Raw genomic sequence first — 14,249 nt, forward strand, 5'->3', positions numbered from 1 at the left:
AACCTGTCCTTTCAATAAAAGGGAAGACTGTACGGCAAAGGTCTTCTTCCAAGGAAAGCAACATCTGTACATTTTATGACGCTCTTAAGGAAATGTAGGTACGTGTACACACACACACAAACACACACACAAACAAACACCACCCTTCCAGTCAGCATCGGTCTTATGCAAAGGATAGGTAGGTAGATTAGTACACAATAGTACCTCTTGTATTGGGAAAGGCAGGTGTTTAAACTATAGGTTTTCCCTTCCAATGAAAGGTAGTGGTTAATAAACAGAACCCTCTTGGGAAAGAGGGGGGTCTATACACCAGAGGTGTTTGTCCAAAGGAAGGTACCACATAGCCCTTTCCTCATGGTAATGGGTGCTCAATATAGGAGTTCTTCTCTTTAGTAAAGGTTCTAACGTTAAGAAGAAAAATGTAATTGTTTTGTGATAAATTCATGAACCTCAAAGAAATAATTGACAGTTTAGTTTTTTTTTTTTTTTTTAAAAAGAAAAGCCATTTATTTAGTAAATCGAAGTTACCTCACTTCTTGTTCTTTATTCTCCAAGAATGATAAAAGCATTATCTTTGAACAATACCAGCACCCGGAGATGTATATATTTATAATATATATATATTTATATGTATAGTAAATCTTAGAACATCACATCCTCACTGGGGAATTTCAAATATTCCCAGAACGGGGCGAAATAATGTCACACTAACAAAAACAATGGAGATCTGAAATCAACATAAAGTGAGGGCTCGAGCCCGTGACGACGCACTGTTGGCGTAGCACGCTACTGCTGTCGCTTACCAAACATCAACTTAACTTCAAAATTAAAATTCTAACTTCCTTTTAAGGTGCCTTCATTTTGAGGGAGGTGATGCCAGCACCCTAAAATCAGAGTTCAGATTGACACACTTTGGCTTCATCACTTTCCAAGAGCTATTTTTAGAGGACTTAAAAAATGAGTGTCCTTTTCACTTCTCACCTTTCATCTAGAGGCAGCCCAAGAGACTCATCTCCTAAGGAAAGGAGGTTGATCTGTACACAAATGGCCTTGTCCCTAAAACGCAACCTAGATCATTACAATACAGGACCTCTCCTAAAGAACTGTACTACACCCGCATTTCCCTCAGTGACCTGCTGAGGTGTACACGCCTCCTATGTACTTCCTTCATCTTCAAGTGTTCCATCAACCTATTTCCAATGCACTTGCTTGCAGGGTCTGGGGCAATGAGACTGCTTTCAGCATATACTGATGCAAAGCATAGAGATGTTTGGCTCAGTTGTGGGAGGGCCGGGAAACTATGTACTATGGGTATGTAGAAAAGTGCTCGGAAGACTGTTTCCAAATGAGAGGGCTAAGAAGAAACTTCCCAGGGAGAGAAGTAGCAGTAGCACAGAGGAGGCTTCTCAATGCATCTCTGAAACAAAACTCCGAGGCATCTCTTATTACAGATATAAGCACTCTGAGGAGGCATTTTAGTGAAAGGCCAGTGGAGGGGAAGAGAGAAGATATGCATAAGAAAATGCACTGTCCTCTTTTTGGGAGATTTTGTAGAAAACAATAGCCTAGTTAGCCGATATATTTGCTCCACTTTCTAGCAAGAGGTCAAGAAATCCTCCCCAAAGTGCATTTTAAAGGGGCCGTTTGACACATTTTAAATATTAGCCAAGAAGCACTTAACAGAAATAGACATAGGAGAGCCATCACGGGGCATCTTAACGCAAGTGCTCTTAGAAATAGGGGAGAAAGGAGGAGTCATGTGACTAGCAGTCTGGAGGAGGGAGCATTTGCCTGGGGTTTTACAGCAACAATTCATCAAATGTTCATATGGTGCGTGGGACATGAATGCGTGATGTTTTTCTTTCCATGAATCTTCTCTCCGAAGCAGGAGAGTGTTTCATTCGTACACCTCTCCGTCATCATCATCGTCAAAGAAGAATGAATCGCGTTCCAGATTCTCAGACTCATCATCATAAGAGAAGTTGTCGTCATCAATGTCGTCCTCATCGTACTCTTCCTGCCACTCAGGAACATACTCCTCATCATCCTCGTCCTCATCTTCTTGCTCCTTGTTAGCATCCCCTTCGTCTGTATCTGGTGAATCAGAAGCACCGTCAAACTTGAGCCTGAAAGCAAAGCAAAGATGCAGGATTAAAACAGCAGCTCTCACTTAAAGCAACTGTAAAACTAACCTCCAATCACTTGCCAATTGATTCACAAGATGCATAAACATTTCTTTTTATGTAAGAACATTCACAGATATTATGTTCTTTCTGCCTGGCAGATATAAAGGCATCCTACAGTTTCCCTACTTACTTGGTTTCTGATGATCCATGCATTTTAAAGATAGATTTGATATATTATCCATGTACACAGTCTTTAATATATGTTATGTATGCTGTATGAAGAATCTGCCTTTTGCACACAGCTAATGTAAATGTGCCACGTAAATGAAAAATCCACCAAAACTCATTCTTCCCAATAACATGACTCCCGGACTTTACAGCAAGCATCTATCTATCCCAGTCGGTAAACCCATCATCCGCAAACAAAGTGTTCAGAGTCATTTCCTTCCTCTGTTTTCTTCCCTACTTCCTATTGTGTCCATAATAGAAGGCTACATACACACACATTCTTCTATTCCAGACTGTCGCTCCTGGTCCCTACAGTGATTCGCTTACATGCAACAAAAATACTCAAACACCTGGCACTTGTAGTTCCTACTCCCTTGGCACCACACCCATTTCTTTTGTACGTCCTTATACCAGTGATCAGTACTGTCCTACATGTGTGCTATACTTCACAAATGGGAGCTACCCATCTAAACTGGTGGGCTCAACTCCTCACCAAGTGATACTCAGGTAAACAATGCTGGTCAGCACCACTAAAGTGGATAAACTCCAAATCCGAAACACTAATGCAGTTCTAATTGCTCATGCTTATTATCCCCTGTTAGAAGAATCATTGGCTGGGAATCACCTTTAAAGTCAATATACCCGGTTCTGCTTTGTCCAACAAAGATGCATATCATGCAGTGGCAGGTGGTCAGATCATGACTTTAGAGTTCGAATCGTTCCTCTCCTGTATGCGTACTCAGAGGCATTTGAGAATATCACTTAATGAGATTAAGTTAAAGTTATCCAGACTTGACACTGCCAGACTAAGTTCTCTAGTCATAAAGACAGAATGCTTTCTCCATTGGATAAGGGCAACCAGTGCTCTAACAATTTGAGAGTTCAAAGTTCATGCTCAGAATTTCTACAAGAAGCATTCCACTCAATCCAAGGTCTTGCCCACACCTGCCCTTTAGCTATTCTACAGTCATGCCTCTTTCTTTAACTTTGTATGTGGAGAACTTCATGGCTGTGACAGAGTGAAGGGGCTGAAAGGCTATGAATGCAGTAGTTACTACAGTATCTCTTACTTATTCTCATATCACAGCCCTTTCAGACCCACAATCGGAAAGATTACAAGACCTGAACACAGGGAAACGAGACGTTCAATGTGTGAAGTATCAAAACAGAGCAATGGCACTACAACTAGTTTAACAGCGCATACTGCTCATAAAAACTGTGAGGAGTAACCCAAGTGGCTGCCCTGCAGATGACATCAATTGGAACATGCCGGTGCAGGCCGTATCAGCTCTGACTACATTATGTGCATTATGGCGAATGAATTACTAGTAGTGTGCGGGAATCCCTGATGAATAAAACAATCCACCTGGCCATGGATGCTTTTTCAAAGAAATGTTTTTTTCGCAGTGCATTTCACCTTACAGCCGATAGCTCAATGGCTACAAGAAACAGTCTTGAGGTTTCTAACTTCATTTGCAAAGAAGCTATAGGCATAAAGAGCATGAGCACTGTGGTGCGCGTGCGCTCTCTCAACTCCACATCGTAACCTGCAGGGGTAGCAGGCTGTTAGATATGGGGTTGGCCAGACTGCTACCCAATGTGCTTCCCCAAGGGCAGAGGAGATGGGATCCTCCCAGAGACATGGAAACTACAATGAGATCCAAGCAAAGGATGAGGACTCCTGGGGGACTTAAGGGAAAGTGTATTTGGAAAACCACAAACCTACAGCACTTCTCAAACCTCTTAGATGTGCTTTGTTCTGTGCCACAAATTCCCAACATTCAGTAGAGACTGGGACAAAGTTCCCTGACTGCAACTTCATCTGGTGATTATGAGCCAAGCAGCTCAGGGAGTCGGGTACTTGGCAAAACCAACAATAAAGGACAGGGAGGCCATAGTAAAATCTTTAGAGGACAGTAAGACCCTGGGAGAAACCTAAAGACCCCTAGACACCCTCAACACACTTGCCTTCACAACAGTAGCACAGCAGGATATCCTCCACACAAGCAGCCTGTTCAACTTCCCCATGCACCACGAGTTTCAAAATGGTCACCTGGGCTCTTCTAGGTTTTACCCAGCCTCAATCTCCCTATCAGGAAGCAAGAGAGCCCAGCCAATCCCAACTCTCACACCCTTTGGGCTCACAATTACAGAGCATCAGCACTAATTTCAATCTGGGTAGAGTTGGTATGTCGCTGTATAAACCAGGCAGCCCAGTTCAGTGTGGAGGCTGACAGGGGCAGACAGCTCCTCTTTAGAGAAGGCTGGAGAGGGAAGGTTGCTGGAGAGGGAAGGTGCCACAGAATCTTTGGAGAGTGGAGAGTACTGCAGAGGGGGACTGGAGAAGTGGCAGCAGGAGAGAGGAGGTGGTGATCTCTACAGAAAACAAAAATGTGGTGAGAGTTAAAGGGCAGAGAAAGAAAGAAAAGAGGAAGCAAAACCAGGAGTGGGGTGGAAGTCGGTAGTAGTAGCAGAGGAAAAGGAGGACAATGTAAAACCAGGAGTGGCGTGGTAGGAGGAGACAAGAGCAGAGGAAAGGAGCGAGGAAATAAAACCTGGAGTAGAGTTGAAGGAAGGAGTAACATTAAAAGACTGGAGGGAGATATTAAAGCCTGGAGTCGGGTGAAAGGTGGCAACATCAGGCCAAGATGGTAGTAAGGAGACAGGGATGTATAAGCAGGAGGAGGGGTATACGGGAGTGAGGAAGATAAGTCTTTGGAGGATGAGAGTGAAGAAGATGGGGCAGAGGATGACTAGAATTGGAAGAGAAAAAAAAGCAAGAGAGAAAAGATTGGAAGTTTGTTAAGAATTTGAAAAGAGGCGAGGAGCCAGAAGCAGGCTTGTCAGCTAGAGGCCCTCGGTAGGTTTAACAGGAGGGAGGAGGTTCCAGCTGTGGTCAGGGAGCCTGGTGACAGTTGAGAGAGGAGGTGGGGAGAACAGAGTCAGGAAGGAAGGCTAGTAGGGATTTCGGTCTCTCTCGTGACTAACCCCAATGCCATCTCTAAGAAGCCCCTGAGGGACCTGCAGAACATCAAGGACTGGTTTAATCTTGGGGAATGGCACCCTGGAAAGTCTGTAACTAGGCTCAGAGGAGCAGAAGAAAGGTTTTCTATATATTGTAAGGAGGAGTGAGGAAACTCCTGTGGAACAGTAATGGCTGATATGCAAAGGCCCGACCCCTCTGCCTGATATTGGAAAGCCGTTGTAAGAAACATTTGTGAATGAAGGCCATCCTATATTTTGTTATTTCTTTGGGGAACATCCTCTTTATAATTAAGTTGGGATTCAACACTTAAGAGGCATTGCTGTATTTAAGTCTCAGAGCCAATGTGCTGTTTCAGCTACATCAAGATACATACATTGAGCTTGGCTATTAAGAACAAGAATGGTGAACAAGCGTAAGTAGTAGGATGTAGGGGCCAACAGTTAGATCAGTAATGTTTTCATATAGCTGGTATCTCGCTGCTGTCGATTGGCCCAAATTGCTTATGTAAAATGAATTATATCATTGTAATTAATGGTTTTTATTGAGTTTTAAATGCAATCTGTTTTTTAAATGTTCTTACAATTTTTTATTGAAGTCAGTTCTTATGTGGTATTGTTCATATTTCCATGTTTTTGTGGCTTTTATGGTTTTACTGCCGAAATAAAGCATGGACAACAACATAATTAAGTTGATCAACCCATGCACACAGTTCCGAATAAAATTGTTAAACTTTGAGCATGTGGTCTTGGCATACTTCTTGGTCCCAAATGTCCAATGTGTGACAAGACGCAAACGTGTATTACTTGCAGGAAGAAAAGTACATGGAAGTATGCCTGTGTGGCGAGAGCCACTCCGGAGGATCACAGGGCAGACGAACAAGAGAGACAAGGAACCCTTGGAATCCACGTTACGTGATTAGGTCCAAGATGGCAATGACTCCCACACCACCCTTTAATCTTTTGCAGACTCTCAGAGGGAATCGGGGCTATTACACAATTAACCAATAAGCCTCCAACATTCAAACAAAGACAACCAATAGAGGGTGAAGGACGAAAACCAGCCCGGGGAGGAGAATAAAAGGTATTGGGGAGGCCCATTCAAGATGCAGATCTCTGAGGAATAAAGATGTATCTGTACCTTCTCCCTTGATACTAAGGGAGAGCCTGAAGAAGGAATCCGGAGAAACCGCTACTTTTTGAGGTCCTATACGACTTGGAAGAGGTCAATATGTGTCAGGGAGATGAATCGTCCTGAGAAGCCGCCTTCCCTACTGAAGCTGGCAAGAAAGCCACAGAAAGCCTTAGCAACTGACCTGCAGGGAATTAAAGGTGTTACAACATAGGACCTCCACTAGTGATCCTCAGGTGTAAGGGCTGACCCTTAGCAAGTGGGTGTTGCATGTCCTGAGGGATTAAGAAAGAAGGAAGGAGATGGAGTAATACCAGCCTCCCACCTAAACACAGCTAAATTCTAAAGATGTTCTGCTGTTAAAGAGAGATGAAGGCTGTGGCCCAAGATTAAGGGCAGAGTGGGCTAAGAAGTATTCAGAAGCCCCTCCCACTGCCAGAAACAAAACAGGAAGGACAATATCAGCCTTGTATGAGGAATCAGAATCGCCAGTGGGGACTCTGAAATGACAGGCATGGGAACCTATTTTGGTGCCCTTAGATTTAAAACGGCCTTGGGAGAGGCTGCTTCACCCCTGAACAAATATTCCTGGGGAGGAATGTGTAACTCTGAAGTCAACCAAGAACAGGAAAGACTCAACTGGTAACCTTCAGGGAATTGAGGGTGCCAAAGCCCAGGACCTCCAATTGTGACTCAAACTATATGACGTTGGATTCCTGCTGAATTCTAGGGCCGCCGGGCAAACTTCCTGGTGATCTCCATGGGCACTGGGAGAGACGATTTCGTCAGAGGGGCGAGCTGGCTTGAGTGCCTCGAGACTTGAGGCGGGCAGACAGAGCAGGAGCGGAAGAAGAGCCAATCGAAAATCACGGGGTGAACACCAGTAATTGTGTCAGTGTATTACGATGCTTTGTGTTATGTTGTCTGTAACGGGTTGGGGTAAATGTTGGTGTATGAACGCTGAAACTGAAATCTGTTGATACAGGAGGGAAAGCACCCTGCCTAAAGAAGTATTTATCTGAATAAGGAAAAGTAAAAACAGCTGGCCACCGCTGTTTAAAAGCAGCGCATTCATGCTTCCGACAGATTTAAAAAGAACATGAGATAATTGTGCCGGTCAGAGTAGTGTAGTATAGATTAGGGCGAATGTGGTCTTGCAGCGCCTCAAGCCGTGGTGGCTCAGTTCGCTATGGGTTTGCAACCTAAGGTATTAGAAGCAATTAAGGCCGTATTGATTGGATGGGAAGGAAAGGGTTTGGTTGAAGTTTTATTAGCTGCACAGCATTTTCAGGAGAAAATTGAAAATCAAAAGGAAGCCACTGAAGCCAAACTCATGGCATTGCAAACATAGTTTGCAATGCCATAGGGAGGGTTTTGCCCAGTGCCAGCCCCACGCCGGGGGAAGAGGAGCACCCGAATCGAATGTGCCAGGGCTAACTGCTGAAAGGTATTACACAAACATGTATAGTGATCAGTGTAATAACTGTAAAGGGTTCACCCACTGGAAAGCCGAGTGCCCACATCACCCGCAGTATGAGGAATGGCAAGGGCTCCACCTCCACTGCCACCACTTCAGACCGATGGTTATGACTAAGAGGTCTCTTGAGCTTGTTCTACCACTTATATCGATCTATTCTACTGCCCCATATGTTGATTGTATGGTTGCTAATGAAAAGATTTGATGTTTGGTTGATACTGGAGCATCACGCTCCACACTAAAAGCCCCTGAATTTCCACAAACTATGCATTCCCAAGATGTTGTAAACGCTGTAGCCATAAGTGGTGCTCCAATACCTCATCCTGTGTCCACTCCGCTTATGGTCACTATAGGTCCAATTTATGATAAACATGCATTTTCTTTTAGTCGCTGCTCGTCTGTTAATATGTTTGGACTGGATGTATTGTGGAAAATGAGTTGTTTTATTTATTGTTCTCCTGATGGTATGCATCTTGATATCCCCGCTCACAGAGCACAAGGTGCAGGCAGTATTACAGGAAATGACCCATTCTAACTCTGGGGACCGAGCGGACACCTACTGTCTGCAGCAGGGGCTGTTGGACCGAGTCTCAGCCAAATTATAGTCAACTTATGCAAATGACACTGGCTATGGTCAATTTAATGCTGAGCCGGTTAAAATCACTTTGAATCCTGCCAAGCCACTGTCATCTGTACCTCAGTATTCTATTTTCCGAAAGGATGAAGAAGGTATCCGTCCTGTGATAGAATCCCTCCTCCAGCAAGGTGGTATTATACCAACCGCAGTCCCTGTAATACTCCTGTTTTGCCTACTAAGAAACCAGGTAAAGAGATTCATTATTTTACTCAGGATTTGCACACAGTTAATGCCGCTGTGTTGCCGGCTTTTCCGGTAGTCCCCAATCCAGCTACAAATTTGTCATGTATTCCCTACACTGCCAAATACTTTACTGTAGTAGAGTTATGTTCAGCATTTTTCTCCATAACCATACATCCTGACAGTCAATGCCTACTTCCCTTTACCCATAAATCAAAGTATACAGCCTATAGGCCCATTATGTGGTACGTAGAACATCCTACTCTGTTTTCCCAGATCTTGATTTGGTCCAGTTTTCAGGAGAGTCAACGCTGGTGCAGTATGTACATTATCTGCCCTAGCCTCCTCCTCCTTGGAGGCGTGAAAGGAAGGCACACTTATTCTGTTGAAGGTGCTTGCTGAAAAGGGTCACAAGGCATCTGAGGACAAATAACAGTTGTGTCTGTCAAGTGTGTGGTACCTGGGCCACGAGATTTCTGCAGAGGAAAGACATTTGTCTGATCGGATTTCAGCTATCCAGAAAGTACCCAAGCCCCAGACCAAGAAGCAAATGTGGGGATTCCTTGGGATGGTATGTACCTGTGGTTCCATGTCATTTCATTGCGGGATGTTTTTTTGCAGGGTTTTTTACAGCGATTTTTTTTTAAACCCATCTATTTGGGGGGGGGGGCCTCCTCCAAACCCCCATTTTCTAAAAAATTTGATGGGTTTTATCCCAAAAAAATTCACGGTAAAAAACCCAGCGAAAAAACATCTCGCGACGAAAGGATGTCGTACCGTTTCTGTAGGCAGTGGGTCCTGGGATGTGTCCATAGTTAAGCCCCTTCAGAAACGTATGCATGATTCAACCCCCAAGCTCCTACCATGGTTCACAGGAAGCAGAAGATGCCTTTGTCACAATTAAGCAAGCATTCGCAATGGCTACGGATTTAGGTCTGCCAGATTGTAGTAAGCCATTACGGCTATTTTGCGATGCGCACAATGGGTTTGCTCAAGGTGTGTTGACTCAATCACACAGTGATAAGCATCAGCCTTTAGCATATGCTTTAGATCCAGAAGCCTCAGGACTCTGCTTGTCTGCGAGCCGTTGCAGCTGCTGCATTGTCAGTAGAGAAAACAGACTATTTGGTACAAGGGCATTCTGTCACAATTTCAGTTGCCCAGGTGGTATTGTCATTAGTCGCTGTTCAATTCTGAACCCTAACTCCCTATTCCCAACCACTGAGGAGGGGGGGGACCCATGACTGCCAGGTTGTTGTGGAGACACTTTTGTCACCCCGTGTTGATCTATCTATTGTTATTGAAACCTGATTTGATTGTTTTTGTTGACAGACCTTGTATCAGAAACTGGGGAATTGGTTTCTGGATAACCTGTATGTACCCTCCCATGCTGTTCTAGAAGCACATCGATTCAGTCACTGAACTCGTGTCTCTCACCCATGCGTGTGCTCTGGCCTGAGATAGTTCGGCTATGATGTATACCAACTCCAGGTAGGCTCACGGGGTGGTCCACGCATTCAAAATTCTTTGAAAGCAACAGGGATATCCAACCTCCACGGGCACCTCAATATTAAATGTAAAGTTTGTCTCTGCTTTATGGAATGCATTGTTAGTTCCTACAGCTCCAGCCATAGTGACATGTAAGGGACATGATCACCCTCAGTCATTTATAGCCCAAGGAAATGCTTTAGTTGATGGTGCAGCTTGCTCAGCAGCCTTGACAGGGCCTGTGGCTCCTAAAACATTTCTTGTTCACATTGCAGTTCGAATGTCACCTATCCCCTTCCCTTTCCAGTCTGGCAATTCTTCAAGATCAAGCTCCAGAAGCTGAAAAGGTGACTTGGACTAAACGTATTTTGTATTTTATTATATTTATAGAGCGCTCTTTGCCAAAAGCACCAGTACAAAGTGTTAAACAAGGGTACAATCAAAATGAGTAAGCAAACCAGTTAAAACAGAACAAAGAAGCAAACAAAATTAGGTAGTAGAAAGAGCAGATAATAGATGAGCCTTAAGATTAACCTTGAAAATTCGAAGAGAAGAAGAACCGCAAACAGAAAGAGGAAGAGAATTCCAGTATTTGGGTGCCAGAAGAGAAAAAGACCTGAGGCGTAGAGGAAGCACATGGGGGCTAGGGTACAGTGAGAAGAAATTGATTCTGAGAGCGAAGAGAACATGTAGGAGAGTAAAAGAAGACCAATGAAGAGAGATAAGGAGCAGCAACACCATGAGAACATTTGAAGACAACCAGGATAAAATGATAAAGACGAGACTTGAAAGGGAGGAGCTTGATAAGTAGAGCTGAAGTAATTGAGGAACGAGGAGACAAAAAGAAGATTGAAAGAATTATAGATAGAACGAAAAGGAAGAAGATGGGAGGCAGGGAGACCAACAAGAAGAGATGAGCAGTAGTCAACACAGGAGAAGACGAGAGAAAAAAGAAGAAGCTTAGTAGCGTGTAAAGAAAGATAAGGTTAAGCACAATGGCTATTAAAGAGAGTGTAGCGGCAAGAGCGTAGTGGCAAGAAGGTGGGAAGAAGAGAGCAGGAGGGGGAAGGGTTGGGAGGATAGTGGTAGCAAGAAAGAAGTGCGCCTCAGTCCTCGAGTGATTGAGGTGAAGAAAATGAGAGGACATCCAGTTTTGAACAGAAGAAGACAGACAGTAGAATGTATAAAAGGAAGAGAAGGAAAGATTTGAGTATTGTTTGCATAAAGCTGAAACAAAAGATTAAAAGATGAGATAGAGCAGGCAGTGGGGGAGTATAGAGCAAAAAGAGGAGCGGACTAAGAACGTAAATGTAAGATGGGACTTGACTCCCTGTGGCGCGGCCCGGATGGCCACCTCGTGGCCGCCAAAGAACCTGTGCCCCACCTGGTCCATGAAGTCGTGGCGTGGCTCATTCAGTTAAAAACACCATGATTACTTTGTTACATCAAGATTGCATGGCTCCTGGTTTAGCCTCAACGGCCCAGAGTTATTGTGAAAATGATGTTATAAGCTTAACGTGTAATGTTGGGAGAGCAGTGCCTGCGTAGCTGTCCCCATGTCCTGTACCGGAAGGTCCATTTTTACATAAGCAGGCAGATTTCATACAGAGTCCTGTCTGTATGATCTATACATACTGTTTAGTCCTGGTGGATGTTTTGTCTGGGTGGGTGGAGGCATATTATTGTAGAAAAGCAGTCACAGTGGCCATGAAGTTGTTAGCTGAGTTTGTACCTCAGTTTGCATCGCCCCTCAGTATAGACCGCGACCAAGGTACCCATTCTACTGGTCAGGTTATGAAAGAGGTGTGCAAAGCTTTAGGAATAATTCAACAGTTCCATTGCACTCATCATCCTCGATCTAGCGTGCATACAGAACGCAGGAGCGGCAAAAGTTGAGGCGGTATAAAGTGTTCAAACATATAGGGTTGAAATGGCCCCAAGCATTGCCCCTAGTTTTCATAACACTCAGCGTAAGCACAAATTGGCTGCTCATGAAATCCTCACTGGTTGTCCTAAGCGAATGGGAACCGCACCCCTAGGTCGTCCCCACATTCAAGACCTGTCCTTAGAGGATGATACCCCGATTAAAAATGGTCACATGTTGATTAAAATTGGATGTTTTGTCTGGGTGGGTGGAGGCATATTATTGTAGAAAAGCAGTCACAGTGGCCATGAAGTTGTTAGCTGAGTTTGTACCTCAGTTTGCATCGCCCCTCAGTATAGACCGCGACCAAGGTACCCATTCTACTGGTCAGGTTATGAAAGAGGTGTGCAAAGCTTTAGGAATAATTCAACAGTTCCATTGCACTCATCATCCTCGATCTAGCGTGCATACAGAACGCAGGAGCGGCAAAAGTTGAGGCGGTATAAAGTGTTCAAACATATAGGGTTGAAATGGCCCCAAGCATTGCCCCTAGTTTTCATAACACTCAGCGTAAGCACAAATTGGCTGCTCATGAAATCCTCACTGGTTGTCCTAAGCGAATGGGAACCGCACCCCTAGGTCGTCCCCACATTCAAAACCTGTCCTTAGAGGATGATACCCCGATTAAAAATGGTCACATGTTGATTAAAATTGGATGTTTTGTCTGGGTGGGTGGAGGCATATTATTGTAGAAAAGCAGTCACAGTGGCCATGAAGTTGTTAGCTGAGTTTGTAACTCAGTTTGCATCGCCCCTCAGTATAGACCGCGAGCAAGGTACCCATTCTACTGGTCAGGTTATGAAAGAGGTGTGCAAAGCTTTAGGAATAATTCAACAGTTCCATTGCGCTCATCATCCTCGATCTAGCGTGCATACAGAACGCAGGAGCGGCAAAAGTTGAGGCGGTATAAAGTGTTCAAACATATAGGGTTGAAATGGCCCCAAGCATTGCCCCTAGTTTTCATAACACTCAGCGTAAGCACAAATTGGCTGCTCATGAAATCCTCACTGGTTGTCCTAAGCGAATGGGAACTGCACCCCTAGGTCGTCCCCACATTCAAGACCTGTCCTTAGAGGATGATACCCCGATTAAAAATGGTCACATGTTGATTAAAATTGTACGTCTCTTCATGAACTGGCTACTGAACCTGGTCACCCTCTATGGCTAGGACATTGGGTCCTGGTTAAGGTTCACCTGCGGAGGTCTGCGCTCCAGCCGAGTTGGCGTGGCCCCTTCAAGGTTTTATTGACCACGCATTCATAGTGAAGTGTGCAAGTATTCTGGCCTGGATACATGAGGTGCATTGCCACAAAGTTGCCACCCCAGCAGACATCCACGGCGAACGATCTTCCTCGGCTTAGCTCCAGCTCTACTGCTTCCACCGACACCACCATTAGTAACATCTCCAATTGTATGCCGATGTTAGAAATGTTCAGTGTCGCTGGAATGGAGCAGCCAGTATCAGAAGGCGGCGGCACAGCCCCAAGTCAGTCAGTATGTTCACGTGCTGAATCAGGAATCGCAGCATCTGAATCTCTTTCACACAGTAAGGTCCAGAATAAATTACCCTGATTCAGACCTCACTGTTGGCGTACCATTTCCAGTGTCTGGATATCACAATACAACGTGCAAAAGGTATACTTTGTGATCCCAAGGTAGACTTTGTGATCCCACAGAATAGTACCAGAGAGCCAGATGTTCTGAACAAAGTGGCAACTGGCCAAGTCATTCGACACTGGAATCCCCCTGATGTGGCTGTGCATTGGCAAAGAGTAGAGGTCACTGCTGCTGACTCACCAGCTTCTTCAAGTTATGGCCCTTGTTGCTATCATCTTTGGGTCATGCTTTTTGTTACAATGACCCTTATATTTGTGTGGCTCTGGTATCTTAGATATTTGTAGTTTGGACTTTAAGGTGGAACTTTTGATCAGAAAACGCGGGCCACGTATTTCTTTGCACAGCACCTGCAAGGCATAAATTAGTTTTCAAAAATTGATTAACAGAGTTTGCTAATTAAAACTATCTTGATTAGCAAAGACACCTATTTGATTAGCAATGTTGTACTAATAGGGTCT

At 44.4% G+C, this 14,249-nt stretch overlaps 1 protein-coding gene across 3 annotated transcripts in view; it reads right to left on the reverse strand.

The window, feature by feature from the left end:
- Positions 1-505: 505 nt before the first annotated feature.
- CUL9 (cullin 9) overlaps positions 506-14,249 on the reverse strand; it is a 1,917,728-nt gene continuing 1,903,984 nt past the window's right edge. For all 3 annotated transcript variants that reach the window (XM_069608881.1, XM_069608880.1, XM_069608879.1), the window contains exon 41: positions 506-2,126. In XM_069608881.1, coding sequence (XP_069464982.1) covers positions 1,898-2,126 — 229 coding nt within the window. In that variant the 3' untranslated portion in view covers positions 506-1,897. The remainder of the gene's footprint in view (positions 2,127-14,249) is intronic.

Source organism: Ambystoma mexicanum, chromosome 4q, assembly GCF_040938575.1.
Source record: "Ambystoma mexicanum isolate Mex_15411 chromosome 4q, UKY_AmexF1_1, whole genome shotgun sequence".
NCBI lineage: Eukaryota > Metazoa > Chordata > Amphibia > Caudata > Ambystomatidae > Ambystoma > Ambystoma mexicanum.